Source organism: Parasteatoda tepidariorum, chromosome 8 (genome assembly GCF_043381705.1).
Source record: "Parasteatoda tepidariorum isolate YZ-2023 chromosome 8, CAS_Ptep_4.0, whole genome shotgun sequence".
Taxonomy (NCBI): Eukaryota; Metazoa; Arthropoda; class Arachnida; order Araneae; family Theridiidae; genus Parasteatoda; species Parasteatoda tepidariorum.
This window is the reverse complement of record NC_092211.1, coordinates 53261805-53280004: the sequence shown is the minus strand read 5'-3', so window position 1 is coordinate 53280004 and position 18200 is coordinate 53261805. Positions and strand designations below refer to the sequence as shown.

Below are 18200 nucleotides of genomic sequence, written 5' to 3'. Positions count from 1 at the left end.
ATTGCCCGGATTTATTTTGGAATTTGGTTAATCAATGTGGTTTAGAATTCGATTTACAGTTTTTTTTAACCAATTTGATGTTTCAAAAAATTATTATTTATGAAGTAATGAATTAAACTTTACTTAATGCCAGTTAAACTTTTATTCAATTTGGCACCTATACAAAACTTATTTAGAGGTGTCTTGTTTATTGGTAAGTATTGAGTAGATTTTTAAATTAAAACATATGTAGTTAAAACATATAATAACAAACCTGTCTATAGGTGCTTTTTCAATCACTATTGGTATTTACCTTTGTTAATATTCATAGTTCATTCCTCTCACCAAAGTTTTGTTTGACTATTTTGTCTTTTCAACGACTCTTAATGAATTGAAAGACATTTAAACATGTGGAATTTTTAGCTATTCTAAACATGGCAAGAGGAAATTTTAAAAAAATACAAATTTTTATTTCTTATACTGAAAATTTTGTAGCAATTCATCAATAAAAAAATTTAAAAAATTTTGCGGATCGTGGAGGTAAAGAATTAAATTATTTTTTAAAAGTGTGAACGAAATAAACATTTCTATAAAACACATATCAGGGCTCCCACAGGTCAGGGAGATCAGGGAATTTTATTTTAACTCTAAAAGCTATGCATAGTCAGGAAAAGTTGAAATTTTTTACAGAAAACCCAGAAAATTCCTAGATTATACCTGGAAAATAGCCTGTCTTAGAATTGTCAGTAACAGTATTCAGTTATCAAGTTTTGATTAATTCTAACATCTGTTACAATTATTTTATAAAATTTAATTTTTTGTGACACTTTTCCATGTTTCCATTCTCATACTATTATATGTTTTCGCTCACAAAATTTATTATTTGACATTGCAAATAAAAAAAATCAAAGCATGAAAAATTACATGGTGTAGATAAAGTATGGTTTGGATTTCCATTGAAATTTCCCTGATATAACTGGGAAAAGTCCGAAATTTTTTTTCTATTTGTACTATGCTTCATTTATGAGACATATTTTTCTTTGTTTTTCAAAAAAGTAATGTGGCTTTTCCATCTTTCATTTAAAAAAAAATTTTAAGCTGGATCATTTTGGTAATTCATTTAATGACACTAATTATTCCATTATGTTATAAGTTGTTTTTTTTTCAGGTGTGGAGTGAGAAAAAATTTGAGAATGATAAAACAGCATTGGAAGATGAGCTTCATTCAATTGGGGTAAAAAATTATGTTGTTTTTATAATTAAAAAGTTTGTAAGAAGAAAAAATACTTTTGAGAAAATCACCTCTGACCTTTAAATTAATAGGGATTAGGAGGCGGTTCAAAATTATGATGCATTCCTATCATCAACATTAAAATATAAAGCTCTGATTAAAGTTTACAATGCTTTTTCATGTTTAGGTGTTGATTGTTGTGGTGTAGTAATTATAATGGTATTTGATTTTCTAATATTGAATATCGTGAAAATATATATAAATTTAAAATTAAAAAAATTAAAATTAAATATAAATTTAAAAAAAGAAAAAAAAATGTTTGTCCTTTGATGATAACCAAGAAAGATGTATCTAATAATTAGGAATCTGCAATCATTTTTCCAAATCTCACAAAACTGGATTACTGTGAAATTGGTTAAAAATATAATCTGGTGTGCAAAATGTCTAAAAGTAAATAGTTTTTAAATTAGAACAAGTTTTGTTTCTAAATATCCTGAAGACTTTGTAATGATAAGATGATAGCAATTATTTATCTTTTAAGCTATTGATATTCTTTCTCTCTAGATATATAATAGGCATTTTGTGTATAATAACTCTTATTGTTGTGTGTATATATATATACATGCATACATATATATGTGTGTGTGGAGATTGTTTTCACTTTCACACGAAAATAAATGTGTACATGTATTTCAGTTAAGTCAATCTGCATTAACCTTGAAGGAGCAGATGGTTTACTGACTTCCAAGAGGGAAAAGTTTAAACTGTTATCTGTATTTATGATTGTCTTTGTCTCTTTATTTGTGTCCCTTATTAAATGGGTTTATTTACATTTGGGACTTGTTTTCTAGCAGGGCAACAGGAATAAAACATAGGGTAGATGTTTATTCACTTACCTATTGAGATAATTTTGAATCGGTTGCACACTACAGCCTATGTAACTAAAAACTCTTAATTAATTAAGCAGTTTATCCTAAGAGCGGTATCTCTTTTCAGTGAAGGCTATGAGAAACAAGACACACAAATTGGAAAGATTTATTTAGGCATGCAATGGAGAGAAGAAAAAAACTTAACAATTGAGAAAAAGATTTGTTAAAGTAATGGTCTTGAAAATTACTGTTTTAATAATCATAATGCTCTAGTTAAGTTCTGCAATCAAAAACAAACATGATTTGATAATAATTTGAATACTTTTATTTTAGGTACTACTTGAAAATCTAGTTACTAACCAAGCAAGCCTTCAGCACATAAAGCGCACAACTATTTTCTGCCAGCTGATGGATTTTTCATTTGCAAACAAAGTCTCAAAATTAATCTGTTTTTCTCAAAAAGTGATTTCCACTCTTTCCTCAAGATATTTTAAATTGATGGAAATATACTCCGAAAAATGTTCATTGATTGAAAAAATAAATATTATTTTGCTATTTTTTCAAAAATATAAGAATTTACATGATGAGCTTCAAAATTCAGAAAATCAAGCCACATACTTTAAATCTTTAGAATCATTCATGAAGTGTAAAGTAAGTTATAAATTTCTATTTATGCTTATTTTTTATTGGTATATATTTTCATAAGTATACTTATATTTTTAACATTACTTCCAGATCTTAGAGATTTAATTTAAAGTTTGGAAGTCTTGTAACTGTTTAAGAGTTTAGCACAGATATAAATAAAATAAAATGTTTGACCTTCTTCATGATTAATGTATCGAATCTTAAATTTTTTTTTTACTTTTATGAGTTAAGTTTGCGTAAAAAAAATAGAGAATTTTCTAGAAGCAATTTTATTAATGTGTATCAGTACCTTAAACATACTGTACATTTTCATTGAATGAAATTATTGTTGTAGTGCCAATGAGTTTTTGATCAAATATTCAGCATCTACATTATTACCTACTTCACTTTTATGAAAATCTATTCCATTGTATATAAACTAACTACTCTCAAAAAAAAAAAATTTGAAATTTATTTTTTTACAAAATATATCCAGGGTATCCATGCACCTGAAAATAAATCTGCAGAAAAAAAAATATTTGCTCAACTATTATTTTTTTAGCTATTTTGTTGCTTCAACTCTTTCTTTACTCTGATTTTTAAATTTAAAATCAATAATTATAAAGTTGCAGAGTATAACAGTTTTGGTTATACCTATCATTTTAATTAGTGTTATTATAATGTTTTTTTAAATTTATTATTCTGTTTTTGTCAGAGAAAATAATAACTTCGTTAACTCATGAAAAGTTCTTGGAATTAGTCATGGAAAGTCATGAATTTGAAAATCTAAAATGTAGTAGATGCCCTGTATATCAATAATTCTCAAAAATATTTTATGCATGAGATAATATTTAATTAATTTTTTTACGTATTTTTTGACAGTTGTTTGACATTTTTGTACATTTCCATCGAAACTTGTTAAGATGTGTAGTGAAAGAATGCCACACCAATGTGAACTTCACTAATATTTCTGAGATGCATTTTCTTGAATTTGCAAAGCAACTACACCAAAGTTGGTGCAAATTTGAAAATTTTCATGAGACCAACTCTTCTCAAGTAAAAGAAAAGATTCAATTGTGGGAAAAGTATTTGCATCACTTCCATCAGTCAACAGTACAACTCCAGAAAATCCGCAGAGACACTTCAAGATTTCCTAGAACTGTGCCCGTACAAGACCTCGATTATGAAATATGTAAAATTGAGGTATATACTCTTTAGTATTTATGATGAATATATTAAATAATGTGAGTCTGTTAATTTTAATTATTTTTCTTTTTTTTTGGAAAATTACAAAATTTTAAATTAAAATTAAAATTTTAAATTATATTTTTTAAAAATATTTTATTTTAATAATTCTTCTTTCATTAATCCTTATTATTTTCCATGTTTTTCTCTATACTTTTAATATATATATATCTTCCTTTCTTAAAAATAAGGTTGTAAGAATGCATTTTTGTTTTCATAACATAATAGCATTCGAAATAGTCTGCCCATTCTTTTAAGTTTAGACTTCTATTCTTGCAAATATGAGTTAGACTTCTTTTTTATTTTTTATTGAGTATGAATCTATTTTTAAGAAGCATGTATTGTATTTCTTTAAGCTTTAAATTTTTGTATGAAAAGATCGAGCTATTTTTTGTATTATATCCTAATTTGGAAAGCATTCTATCGGGGGGGGGGAGCACTAAATACTGCATTGATAATAACTAAACCTCATGTTAAATCACCAAGTCCTAAAAAGAGCCACATAAGTTTAAATTTTGCTGACTCAAATATGAATTTCAAAATGTACGAAACAATTTCTTTCTTGATTGAACATTTTTTCATTATTTTAATGTTCTCTAAATATTTGTATTTCTCTTTTTCTTATACTAATAAGAAGAAAAGAAGACAAAAATATATGCTTCTGTTGCTAACATTTGTTTGAAGCTTCTGTTCATCATTTCTGTTATTAATATTCTTTTATGTTGGGCTACTCATTTCTGTCATGACTGTAGATGCATCATATGCAAAACAAGAAATTTAATTTTTGTTACTTAACGGAATTAAATTTCTGCTTTCCGGTATTTTTTAATCAAACCTAAGCTTGATGTTAATTTGAAGGAAATAATTTTCTTATTGTTCATTAAAATGCAAAAAGAAAACTATTAAATTTCTGTTGTATTCATTCTAAAGATTATTTATTTATATTGTATAGAACAAAATGACTTAATATTTAACTTTTTTTTTCAACCTGTGAGCAGACCAATTAATACTGTAAAAACAATTTTAGGATTGAATTTGTTCTTATATCTATCTTTAAAAAAATTAAAACGTAGTTAATTCAAGTGAGCGCTACTGTAATAGTATTTCATATATATTGTAATTATTATATAAATAAAAGCTCAAATGTGCATGCCGACGGTAAAACTGAATAAAAATTATTTATAAATAAAATGTACTAATAATTACTGATATTTTATAAAGAAAAAGACTAATAATTAAGTTTATTAGGTTTTTTTTAAATAATTTGGTACGATGATTTATAAGTTAATAGTTTGTCATTATTTTATGAATTTTTTTATCATATTTTATTTGCCATGCATCTTTGTTTAAATTTATGGAGATAAAATTATTTCTTCATGAAATTAAATTTTTTTAGTGTTTTCAACCTTTTGATGCTATCACTGATAAGCAGATTCATAACTATATTTTTCCATTATGTACTTTTTTTCTTACCTGACGACTAAAGTCTTAATTTTCTCTGCGAGAAACTTTTTAAATTAAAATGCAGTTTCCTACGCCTCTAAAATGTATGTAAAATTTTTTTTAGTTTTTACATAATTTAGTTTAGTTTCTCGTTTGAAAAATTCACAGCTACAGTTAGATATATTTTGGTAAGGTTTCTACGAAATTTATATTTAAAATAGCTATTAATTTTTTAAACATAAAATAGTATAAACTATCAAAGGTAATTTATAAAATATCTATTAATTAATTAAAAATATCTAATGTAGTTTTTTTTTATATTTAGAATTGTATGAAAATAGTTCAAAGTACTGTAACATCTATTTCTGATACTGAAACGGCTGCTGAGGAACTCACAGAAGTATTAAATTCTTTATCAAAGACACATATTAATGAAAGCATCTTGGAGGTTAAAAAACATTTAAAAGAACAAGAGATCTTGCTTCAAGAAGAATTTTCACGACTAAAGAATGCTCAAATGGTCTGTGAAGAAATTGAAAAATCATTGAAAACTGGGAAAGAACAACTCGACTCAACTGTCCTGTTTTTGGAAAAGAATATTCCAAGTTCTCACCAGGAATTAGAAATTTATTTAAATCAGCATAGGGTATGATTTATTTTGATATTTATTACTGTTTATTCTATGTAAAAGTAAGGTGTAAGTTTTTGTTGTTCTTAGCCCATCTTTGAATGCAACAGTAAAAAAGAAAATATTCACTGGATGTTTAACTCACTATAATAAATATACACCCTTTTTCGAAGAAATATTATATATTCCAAGATAGACATGCATTTCAAGATAGAATTGTTAGCAAATACAGATTAGTAAAATAAAAAGCCCTTTTTTTCCAATTTAATTATCACAATTATTATTTTTACTACTAAGCAAAAACTTGAAAAAATTGTAGAGCAGAGACAAGTTGTGCTTGTTAATGATTAATTTTGCTTCATAAATTTTAAAACTTACTGTATCTGCTTGTTTTAGTTAATGTTAAATATATTTGAATATTAAAATATTTTTTAAAAAACTAAGCAATTCTTGTTTAAATATAAAGAAGTTTTTTGTTTGAAGTTGTTAAAACTGCAGTGCTTATTATGTCAGATTCATAGAAAAAGTAAAAAGCAACTATAAATAATATCTTTAATTCTGAAAATGTAAGTAAAATAAAAAAGAAACTAGATGAACAACAAATGCTGTCTTTATAATAGTGATTTATTTATAACTTGATCTTGATTTAAATTTACCCTGTGCAAACAGGATACCTAAAAAGTATTTATGTAAAATTATAAGTATAAATTAGTCAAGATGAGAGTTAATCTTAAATAAAGAATCACCTTGATAGGAATTGATTTTAATCATGAATTTAAGATCCCGAAGTACCCTAGTGGTGTATTTTAGAGTGTTGTCACAGGCTTAGTTTTGAATAATTGATTTGCTAAATTTAAGTACTTAATGCAAATTAATTTTGAAAGATGATAAATATGTAGTTTATCTATAATAAATATGTAGTTATAAATAATAAAGTAAAATTTGGTCTGCAAAACGAAGTTTAAAATAATAGATTTCTTTTTATGTTACTTGATCTAAATAATTTATTCTAAATGGTGATATCTAGTTAATGAATTGGGTCTTTTTCTTTTCAAATTCATAAAGATGCTGTGTTTAAATCAAAACAGCTATGGTTTTATTTATTCGTTGCTTAGTTGACAATAATTATCAAGTAATTGTAACCATTTTAAGTTTTAAAAAAAATATTAAGTACTACTTATAATATTGTTTTTAAATAATATCCAACATTATTTATATATTTCTTCAGAGATTTGTTTAATAAGTAAAAACATCGATTTTTTTTATTATGTTATTTATAATTAATAATGTAAATATTTGTTCATAAAGATACAGTAGAACCTCTTTAATCCAAACTAATTTAGACTTTTGCATGTTCATATTAAGATTACAAAAGCTTCCGATAATCCAAAATTGCAATTGCAATTAATGTTTTGCACAATTATTTTTGACATAATCAAATGTAAAGCTGTGTCTTGCAGTTGTGTTTCAAGGCCATATATCAAGATTTTTTTGATACGGGTTTTCATTTGAACACTTTTATTTCCGAAGCTATATTGTTTTAAAAGTGTGAAATAATTCTATTATTAACTGATCATCTCCCAATGCTTCATTGCCAGTCTTAATCACATCACAAACAGTTTGAAAACATAGGTATGAGTCATAGTTTCAATTCTGCTTTCTTGCATTCTACAATTTCAGGAATGAAATATTCACATTTGAACAATAAATTTTTTTTATATTATCAATAATACAATGCACAAATCTAATATTTTCTTTTTCAACTCTATCACCCTTTATATGACACTTGAACAATTATAGTGCTCAAAAAAATAATATGAATTAATTTTATCATTAGATTTCTCATGGTTCTCACTTTTACTAAAATCCAAATTTTATCCTCATTTTGTATTGTTTACCTTTTATTATTATTATTATTATTTGTTAGTATTTTGTGAATATTTTTACAAAGATTATTTTCATTTATAAATTTCTCAGGAGTAATGTCTGTTTGCATTTTTCGTAATTTTGGATTAACTGGTTTCTAGTATAAAAGCTAAAAGTTCAATTTATTGTTTACTGATTGTTGATCCCCCTGTGTTTATTTCTTATGATCTTTATTAATTCTTAATAATCTATTAATAACTTTATTTAATGTATATTAATAGCCTATTAATGATTATCAGTAAGGCTATTACTACACATTAAATAAAATATTGTATTTATTAAGAAAGTTTTATTCTATACCATTAAAAATCATTATTTGTTTTGTCTGTAGGTTGAATGTGACAAAAGTGAATCAGGTTCCATACTTTTGAGTGATGTCCATAAGAGCATTATTGAAACAGATTGCACAGTTTCTTGCCCTGTATATGGTGAAGATGTATCCATGCAAATTGAAACATATCAAACAATTATTCATTACTTAAACAGATTTCTCACAAGTGCTGACATCAATAAATCCAAAACCTTTAATGACGCTTTCATGTTTTTAATAGAATGGTGCTCTCAAACTGAGGAAAAAATCAATAGTAAATATTTTGGTACTTTAGAAGATATTCAAGAAGAATTAAATAGTGTAAGTATGATTATATGTAATTTAGAAATGAATTCTTGATTTTAATATAGCTGAACCTTGTTAACGCGAAACTGGTGGGACTATCATAATTTTTTATGTTAACCAGATTTCATATTATCCGATACATTGGAAAACAATTAATTACTACATTTATGTACCAAATGTACTACATTTATGTAACAAAACAATACTATTATGTACCAAACAAAGTAAATTAAGCTTTAACTAATTTATTTGATCATTTGCTATTTCTAACGAAGATGGATAATAGAAATAGCATTCCTCAAAAAGAATGATTGGCATTTTATTCTCATGCTTCTTCTTTGTGATGTTTTCAGTTTTCTTTCATGTTAAGTGATAACCAGCCTGAAAATTTAATGTTAAACATGTAGTGTACCAATAATAATTGATTGCCGATTCATGGGACCAAACATGTCCTTCATGTAAAGTGATATTTCACGCTAAGTGATTTTGCAATAATGATGTTCAACAGTATTTATATTTTATTTGCAATAGTTTTTACTTAGAATTTTCTAATTCTTTAAAAAATAAAAAGCTGGTCTTTTAATAAATTGTAAATATTTAATTTTAAATTTTAAAAAAAATACAGTTTGTACTAAGTTGCTAAATTGTTTGAAAATTAAGTAGAGTAAAATATCTGTATTTAAAATTTTAATTATTATTTATATTTATTATAAATTAAGACCTACAATGACGCTCAGTGGCTGAGCGGTAGCGCTTCGTGCTGTCGTGTCACAGGTCCCTGGTTCGATCCTCGGGCCGGACAAGGTCGACTCAGCCTTTCATCCCTTCAGTGGGTCGATAAATGAGTACCAAGCATGCTTGGGAACTAAACACTGGGGGTTCCGTGTTCGGCTGACCACCTGACCAGAACATCTGCTCCTGCACCCTAGAGCCCAAGGTCAAGAAAACTGAGATGGGCACAGTAGGCCTTGGCCCTCTATGGGCTGTCGCACCACTGAGTTTAGTTTAGTTTTTAAGACCTACAATGATCTTGTCCAATTAAAAATATAAAAGTCTGCTTAATATTAATGAAAGTTGAAACATATTTTTATTTTTTTAATTACCTAGATATAACTTGTTTATTACAAGTCCTGATTTAATTAGAAATTTTTTTTTTTTTTTGAAAATATTATAAATTTTAAAATCAACTAAGTTTAATAATCAAGCAGGAAATTTTTTCTGAGTAATACAGTCAATATCAGCTCTCAAATTTGTTAAACACAGAAAGTTAAAAAAAAATAAAAAATACCAGCCTATGCATAGAAAGCTAGACTAAAATACATAAGTATCTACCAACCGAGTAAAGCAATCTGAAAGGTGTCATCAAAATAGTTCCTGAGTTGATGAACACAGTGAGCAGAATGTTCTATTTGAAAAAATATGTGACTAGTCTAACTACATGTATTTTGTGAATTGGCTTTTTGTGTATTTCTATTACTTTTACAGTTTGATTCTCGAGCTGTATTGTAAAACAAAGACAAAATAGTTCTGTAACATTTTTAAGAAATAATATTTGTATGTTATATTTAATGTCTGTATTGAATAAAGAGATAAATATGTAAATATTGTAGGTAATATACAAAGACATTCAGGACAAAGCAGAACTTTATGATTTAGCCAAATCTTTAGGACTACAATCAATAATGTATTGCAATGATGAACAACAAAATGATGATGAGGCAAAACTTGAAATTCTTGACAGAAAGTGGATAAATGTTAATGAAACTTTTAGAAATAGGTAAATATTTAATGATAATGTTTGTTCAAGCAAAGATTTTATCAATTAATTCATTACTTATCTTATTATTTTTTACTTATTTATGATTTGTAGGATGCTGAACCTTTATAATCTAAGTGAAAAGAAAAGAGATATAAGTATGAAGCATGCAGAACTTAGACAGCTTCTAATACAAACAGAAAATTTTTTAAATGTACCTTTAAAATTGAATGAAGTCTCTGAAAAAGAAATCAATAGCAAAATATCAACAACCGAGGTAATCATTTTTAAATATTCTATTTGCTTTTCAATGTACAATGCACACAAAAAATGAATTACCCTGAAAAACCTTTGGATCTAATTCTTTGATTTTCTCACTCGAACTCAATTTTAATAGTTCCAGGATCGTCTTATCTTGAGAATTTTTTAAGTGAATCAAAAAATCTTGCACACAAATATAAAATTCACAAAAAAATAATTTTTAATAGTTATTTGTTATTTTTATTATTTTATTCTGTAATAATCAAAAATTTTGAATGGTAAGGTATATTATTTTAAAGAATATAATTTTTTAAGGCGAAATACAAAATTTGAATGATATCGGTCAAGTAGTTTCCAGGAAATTGCATTTTAAAGAAGTCTTATGTTTTAAATTTGTTGACTCAGGAATAATTTAACTGGTTTTGCTCTAATTTTATATTTAACCTTATAAAATTACATTCTTTACATTTAAAAAAAAAATCATTTTTTTACAATTCAAAATTTTTTCTTCTATAATTAAATAAAATAATAATAATTAATTATTAAAAAAATTTTTTGCTGGGAATTATCTTCGGATTAACAAATTTTGAATTATATGCAAAAAAAATTCTTGATATGCGGTAAAATCTGCAAAAAGTGAATTTACCATTAAGGAGTCCAAGCTTTGAACTGCTTTCCTGACCTAACTATTGGTACCATATTTCCCAGATTGCTGCAACCTCCATTATTTTGAGGGCTGAAAATCCCCATCCAAAAGCAAAAAAACATGTTTATTTTGAGAAAGTACATTTTTGTGTCGTATTTCATAACTTAAAATATTGTAGTGCACTAATATTAATAATTAATTAGCATATTTGAGGACACTCCCTTGAACTATTCAGATGAGTGATGAAGATCCGATCATTAGATTAAAAGTTATTATTTTTATAAAGTTATTATGTTTGTGCTTACTGTACAAGGAACTTTTTAGTCTGAAAATCGGATAATCTAAACTGAATATGTGGATTTATGTCCAAAATTTAAGTTTAACATCAATAACAAATCAACATAAAATTAAATGCAAATGAAGTGTTAAAGAAAAAAACTATAGAGAATATGGATAACATGTAGTTTGTTTATCAAGAGAATAACTGTGTATCATATAAATAATTGTATCGTGTGAATAATATTTCATTATTAATAAAAGATCACTGAATGGCTGAAAATAATTACATATTTGTAGACTTATTTGACTGAAATAAGAGCATATGTGTAGATTCAATTAATTGAATATGAACCTGTCATATTGACTGATAATATGGACATATATACTTTAATAAAGGGCATATTTCTTGTTCAAACTATGATACAGTATTTTTTTTAAAAAAACAGCAATTATATGATATATAGTTTGTTTATCGTGGGAAATGGAATTGTATAAACATTTAGAAAGGATCACTGAATGACAAACTTTAATTTAGTTGATGCTCAAATTCTTTATTTTAGGGTTACATAAATTCGACTCTCTGCCCATATTTATAAAAACTTTGTTAAACACCACTTACTGATAAATAACGCTACACCTTTTAGGAACGATAAACCAATCTTAATCAAGCAGCCAGTGTTAATACAGAAAAAAATCTTGGTTATAAAATTTTGATCGGTAAAAAAAAAGAAGTCTGTAGAATTGGAAGAATTGTCAAAGTGGAGGAAGCTCAATTCTCAAAAAATATGTAGCTAGTGTTTTACGAAGTTTTATAAGCATTTATGTGTTTCATGCCAGTTTTAATTTTTTAATGCTTCGCTTTGTCATAAAGCTGTGAGAAATTGCTCTAATTTTCAATTGGAAAATCATCAAGATAAGCATTAAGATGTTGTCTAGTAAGAAAAATTTGTAAATTTGTTTTTCAATTTTAACATCAAAATGCTGTGGATGTAAAATGATTTTAAGAAACACTGTTACGAATGACTTAATTCCTGTTCATTTTGTAATCAGTTGTCAAAAAAAATCGAAGGATCTTTTTAAAGTATCTTGTAGAAATTTTAATTTTGATTGAATTTTCATTGACGAAAACTCAGTCTCAATGTTTCAGAGAGCACTTATTTGCTAAATAATTAGTGCAAACTATAATTTTATATTACGAAATCAAATGTGAGAGCTTATTTCGTCTGAATAAAGTAAATTTTCTCTCAATGCTGAATCTGTTTTATAATTTTTTAATAGATATTAACCCTAAACTTTATTTCCATACTTATTTTTAAAATTGATATTAGCTGAGCTTTATTAAAATTCATTTACTTTGTGATCTGTATGTCTTTTTACTGCAGTTTGTTTTAGAAGCATAGTTTTTTATTCATACCTAAGTATGAGTCTATGGACTGCAAATAACTTCGGTATTCTAAATCAAAAACAATAAGCTTTGAATATGCTGTACTATTTTTGAACAAATCATACTTCTAGTTTTTTTAATAAATAAAATATCAAAAATAACATTTTTATTCTTAAAAAACATGTTGAAATTTATAAATTTAAATGAGAAAAAAGAAAAACATAGTCTGCCTTTCAGATTCAGAAAGTCAGATTCTGAACCAATATCATGAGCTTCAAGCAAGGGAATCATAAAAATTTATGAATATCAATGATGTGTATGTTGTGGTATAATTATTGTTTTTCATAAATAAACGCCATATGCAAAATAAAGTGATCATAAAGCTCTTCATGTCTACATAATGTGTATTAATTAATTTTTTCTGTATTAATTATTTTAACAATTATTCTATGTTGTTTTAGGAACTACTCCTTCATATGAATGAACTTTCTGATAAAATCAGCTTCTTGAGTAATGATTTGGGTGTTCTTATTGATCAACCTGATGCATTCAGTTGTAGCCTCGAAAAAAGCATGTATCTCCAATCATCACAAAATATCCAACAAAGATATGAACTACTTAAGACCTGGTCATTAGAAAGATATAAATAGTAAGTTCATTTAGTGTAAATAATGATTACTATGTTTGCGTATTAAAAAGTATTTATTTGCTCAAAATTGTATATTTTTTTCAAAAATCAAAATTTATGTATTAATCCAGTCAGTAAATTTAATCGAAAATCATTAGTAACTTACTTTATAACATGCAGATATTGAATATTACTTATCACACCTACATTTTGTATTAATGTGATTATGAAAATCATAAATGTGGTGACTTTCAACTTTCACATAGTCAATATGGTAAAAATCTAAAATCTTTTTCAAAATTTGATATTGTAATATTCATTTGATATAAATACTTATTGATAGATATAGATTAGAAAAAACGTCAATGTAGAGAATGCCAGGCAAGTGCATACTACGCAATAGTCTCTAGCCAAATTTTCGGGGTAAAAAGCACCACATTATGGAGTCCTCAACCTTAGTTAATAATATTGTTTGATAAGCAAGTCAAGAATCTGTAATATTAAATGAATAATACCAAGAAACTGAGGCAGAAATATTTATACACGACAATGTAAAATCTACATTCTTCGCAAATTAGAAAGGAGAGAGAAGTCTTTAGTTTTTGAAGCAAATGAATGAAGTTTTTACATTATCAAGTAAGTTTATATTGTTGTTTGTTTGCCAAACTTTGCCTCTTGGGTCATTAAACTCATTCAATTCAATTGCAATATATATATATGGGGGGGATAGCAGTTATCATCAATGTCAACTTTCATCTATGAAAAGGTACCTCACCATAGAATCGAGTTAACATGCCTTATAAACTAGTGAATTGTAATTTTGCAGTGGTAGATACGCTATAGTACTCCCCCACCAGAATTATATCCGTGATGGAATTCGATGAACTGATACCACTGGCTGATTCATTGCTGTTTTTTGTGAGAAGCCAGGAGAGCTGTGTTAATATCGTCGTACTTTTGAGAGCTGTATTAAGTTTACGGTCATGGTTACTCCCTGTGTTACCATTAGCAATCGAGTGTATGCAAGCTAACGTTGTGTGGGATCGATACGAGACTGAGTAGCAACAGTGCGAGGAGGTGGATAATGTTGCAGTCACACGTAGCAAGTCAACTGTTTTAATGTGAGCAATCCATCGATCCTTGATGCTCTGCTAAGTTCCATGGGTACCAGTTTGCCCGGGAATTATGGGTAGAAAGTATACAAGCATTGCTTCTATCATGCTATTGACCTTGAAATTCTATTACCTTATCCATGATCCCCTTGGCCAACAATTAGCTGTTGCATGAGTGCTTTTTAAAATGATACTGAAGTTTCCTTTAATAATTATTAATTTTTCTAGCAAAATAAACGGGCAACATTGTAGAAGAACATGTTTAGTGAATGTTAAAATCAGGGTTTGCCAAGTGGGCCCACTTTGAAAAAACCCGCCCGGGTTTTATTGGGTGGGCCCACCTTGAAAAAACCCACTTGGAACGATAAGTGGGTTTTTTCAAAATTTTTTTTTCTTTACTAAAACTTATTGTTTTGCATTTACTTTTATATAATTTATTGTGCAGCATAAATTTGTCAAATAGAGTTGCATGATTTATGTGATTAAGTTTTTAATATTAGTAAAGTAAAAGAAACTGGAATCTTCATATAGTTTTATAGNCTATGAAAAGGTACCCCACCATAGAATCGAGTTAACATGCCTTATACACTAGTGAATTGTAATTTTGTAGTGGTAGATATGCTACAGTACTCCCCCAATAGAATTATATCCGTGATGGAATTCAATCAACTGATACCACTAGTTGATTCATTGCTGTTTTTTGTAAGAAGCCAGGAGAGCTGTGTTAATATCGCCGTACTTTTAAGTGCTGATCGTGAGAGCTGTATTAAGTTCACGGTCGTGGTTGCTCCCTGTGTTACCATTAGCAATCGAGTGTATGCAAGCTAACGTTGTGTGTGATAAATACAAGACTAAGTAGCAACAGTGTGAGGAGGGGGATAATGTTGCAGTCACTAGTAGCAAGTCAACTGTTTTAATGTGAGCAATCCATCGAAGTAGGCATGTTCACATCACGTCTCGAGGTCACCAATGTGGAGGTAGTAGATATCAACAATGTCAACCTTCATCTATGAAAAGGAACCCAACATAGAAGCGAGTTAACATGTCTTATACACTAGTGAATTGTAATTGTAATTTTGTAGTGTTAGATACACTACATATATATATATTTATATATATAAATGCATATTTATATGTTCAAGAATACGAAGCTTTAAATTTTCTAGTGTAATTAATAATGATGTAATGAACATAAATCTTTCATCTAAACATAAGTATAGTATTTCAATTTGAATTATTTATAAAAATTAGTTAACGAAAATCAGCATTAATTTCACTTCAAAGTAGAAAAAGTACTGCTTATTTTTGTATGTATTCTCATATTAATCTCATCAACAGGTATAAAAACACCAAATAATGAAGCCTCGTAAAAGATAAAAGTATTTCACTATTTTCCAATTTCTATTCTCATTGAGGTGCACTAAATTATCATCGGGAAGGGTCAGTGATATTGTGATGCTCTGTTAAGTTCCATGGGTACCAATTTGCCTGGGAATTATAAGTGGAAAGTGTACAAACATTGCTTCTATCATGCTATTGACCTTGAAATTCTGTAGTCTTATCATCCATGACCTCCTTGGCCAACAATTAGCTGTTGCATGAGTACTTTTTAAAATGAAACTGAAGTTTCCTTTAATAATTATTAATTTTTCGAACAAAATAATTGAGTAACATTGTAGAAGAACATGTTTAGTGAATGTTAAAATAATAATAATAAAATTTAGAGCAGAATTATTATGAAATTGCTTACAAAGTAATTTTTTTCTGTTAAAACTGCCTTATTTAAAGACTTGATAGAATAAAATGTTGAATTCTGGAAATTTGTATATTTTCAAATATATTTGTATGTGTATGTCTTAATGTATTTTTTCGTTAAACTCTTTGCTTGAAAATTGATTTGGAGTGTCTTTTTAAAAAAGAATTAGATTTATAAAAAATAATGTGTAAAACTTGTAACTAAATTCTACTTTATTTATTCTTTGTCAAGGAGAAAGTAATTTTATTATAGCAATTATATTTCTATATTAACATAAACAAAACTGAAAAATAACAATTAATTAGAAAAAATATTTTTAAAAAAATGCTTGATGTTGAAATTGGTTTATGTTTTCTAACTTCCTATTACCATAATATTGTTTTTTTGTTGTGAATTTTTGATAATTTACTTCATCTTAGCATGTTATAACTATATTTATTCTTATTTTATTATACATTCAAAAATTAGTTGCAATATAAAGTTGATAAATGTTAGTTTGATTTTAAAAAAATAAAGAATGATGAAACATAAATCTTTTTATTCTTCATTTTAAAAACATTTTCCATTTAATATTTATGAATATTAAGTACTGATGTCCTTAACCTTTGATTAGCACTTTGACTTCTTTCTCAAGAATGGAAAATTTATAACTTGCAAGGAGTTGCTTGGCAGGTGAACCTCAAGGTCATCCTGTAGTTGCTTGTAATTTTCTGATTCAAATCTCATTACCACATATAAACAACCTGTAGTGTAATGCACAGTTTTGATATCTGTTTGTAAATTTGTGATTCTTATCATTTATGCTCTCAGCCATATCTTTATGACATTAACTTTTTCTCTAAACTACACTGGTTAGATTTTGCTGTTATAGCTGTCTTGTAAGATACTGCATGGTTTATCTAAATGAAATTATGTTAATTATGTATATAATCAGTGTGTTTAGTATATCACTTAGTTTGTTAGACATTAAACTTGGTGTTTATTTTAAAAGATGACCCTGCTTAATCCCATAAATATCATGAGTAAATTATTGCTGATCACTTTTTTAATATTTGTAGCTTTACTGATGTTACTTTTTTCTTTCCTTCAACAGTTTAAAGCATGTATTAACAGCCTTGAGTAATATCTTAAACCTACTTAAAAGACTTGAAGAATGGCTATCAGATAAAGAAGCTATTGCATCTGAAACAAACTTTGATGAACAAAACCACAAAAGAACCATTTATTTAAAGGGAATTAAAACCTTTGAAGTAAGATTTTGTGATTAAATTTTTCTTCTAATATTTCATTCTAATTTTGTAATTGTGACAACCTCTAACTTTAAAAAAATATGTCTAATGTATGGTAAATTTCTTGGTAACTGTGTGGTATAATTTAAATTTAGATGTAAAATTGTATATTGTTTTTACATGTGTATAATGGATTTGTTTCCTATATGTTTCTTATATTTTCTTGATAGTTTTCTTTTATGTTGCAAGCCAATTAAAAAGAATAAATTAAAATTATTTGAATTTAAGTGTAGAATAAATATAACATAAAGCAGATACTTTTTTTGTTAAATTTATTTTTATAAGTATTTCGAATTTTTTTGAATCTCGAACTTCATTAACAGTTCATGCGTTAAAAATCTGAGCAAGTTTTTTATGGAAATTCTATCTCTGTTCTTCAAATTCCCATCAAATAATTAGGGAGAAAGCCAATTTACAAACTTTAAAATGTATAGAAACATCAAAAAGCTTTTTACAGTTTTTTTCACCTCAAAAATTGCACATTTAAAAGCTTTCCATTCTGAAATGCTGACCATAATATGATCCCAT

The 18200-nt window shown here is 26.8% G+C and overlaps 1 protein-coding gene across 1 annotated transcript in view; it reads left to right on the top strand.

Moving 5' to 3' along the window:
• LOC107446265 (Muscle-specific protein 300 kDa) overlaps positions 1–18200 on the top strand; it is a 306020-nt gene that overhangs the window by 274454 nt on the left and 13366 nt on the right. Inside the window, exons 107-115 of the mRNA XM_071184003.1 lie at positions 1148–1213; positions 2413–2730; positions 3586–3906; positions 5717–6037; positions 8277–8576; positions 10172–10338; positions 10432–10594; positions 13349–13536; positions 17477–17633. Coding sequence (XP_071040104.1) covers positions 1148–1213; positions 2413–2730; positions 3586–3906; positions 5717–6037; positions 8277–8576; positions 10172–10338; positions 10432–10594; positions 13349–13536; positions 17477–17633 — 2001 coding nt within the window. The remainder of the gene's footprint in view (positions 1–1147; positions 1214–2412; positions 2731–3585; positions 3907–5716; positions 6038–8276; positions 8577–10171; positions 10339–10431; positions 10595–13348; positions 13537–17476; positions 17634–18200) is intronic.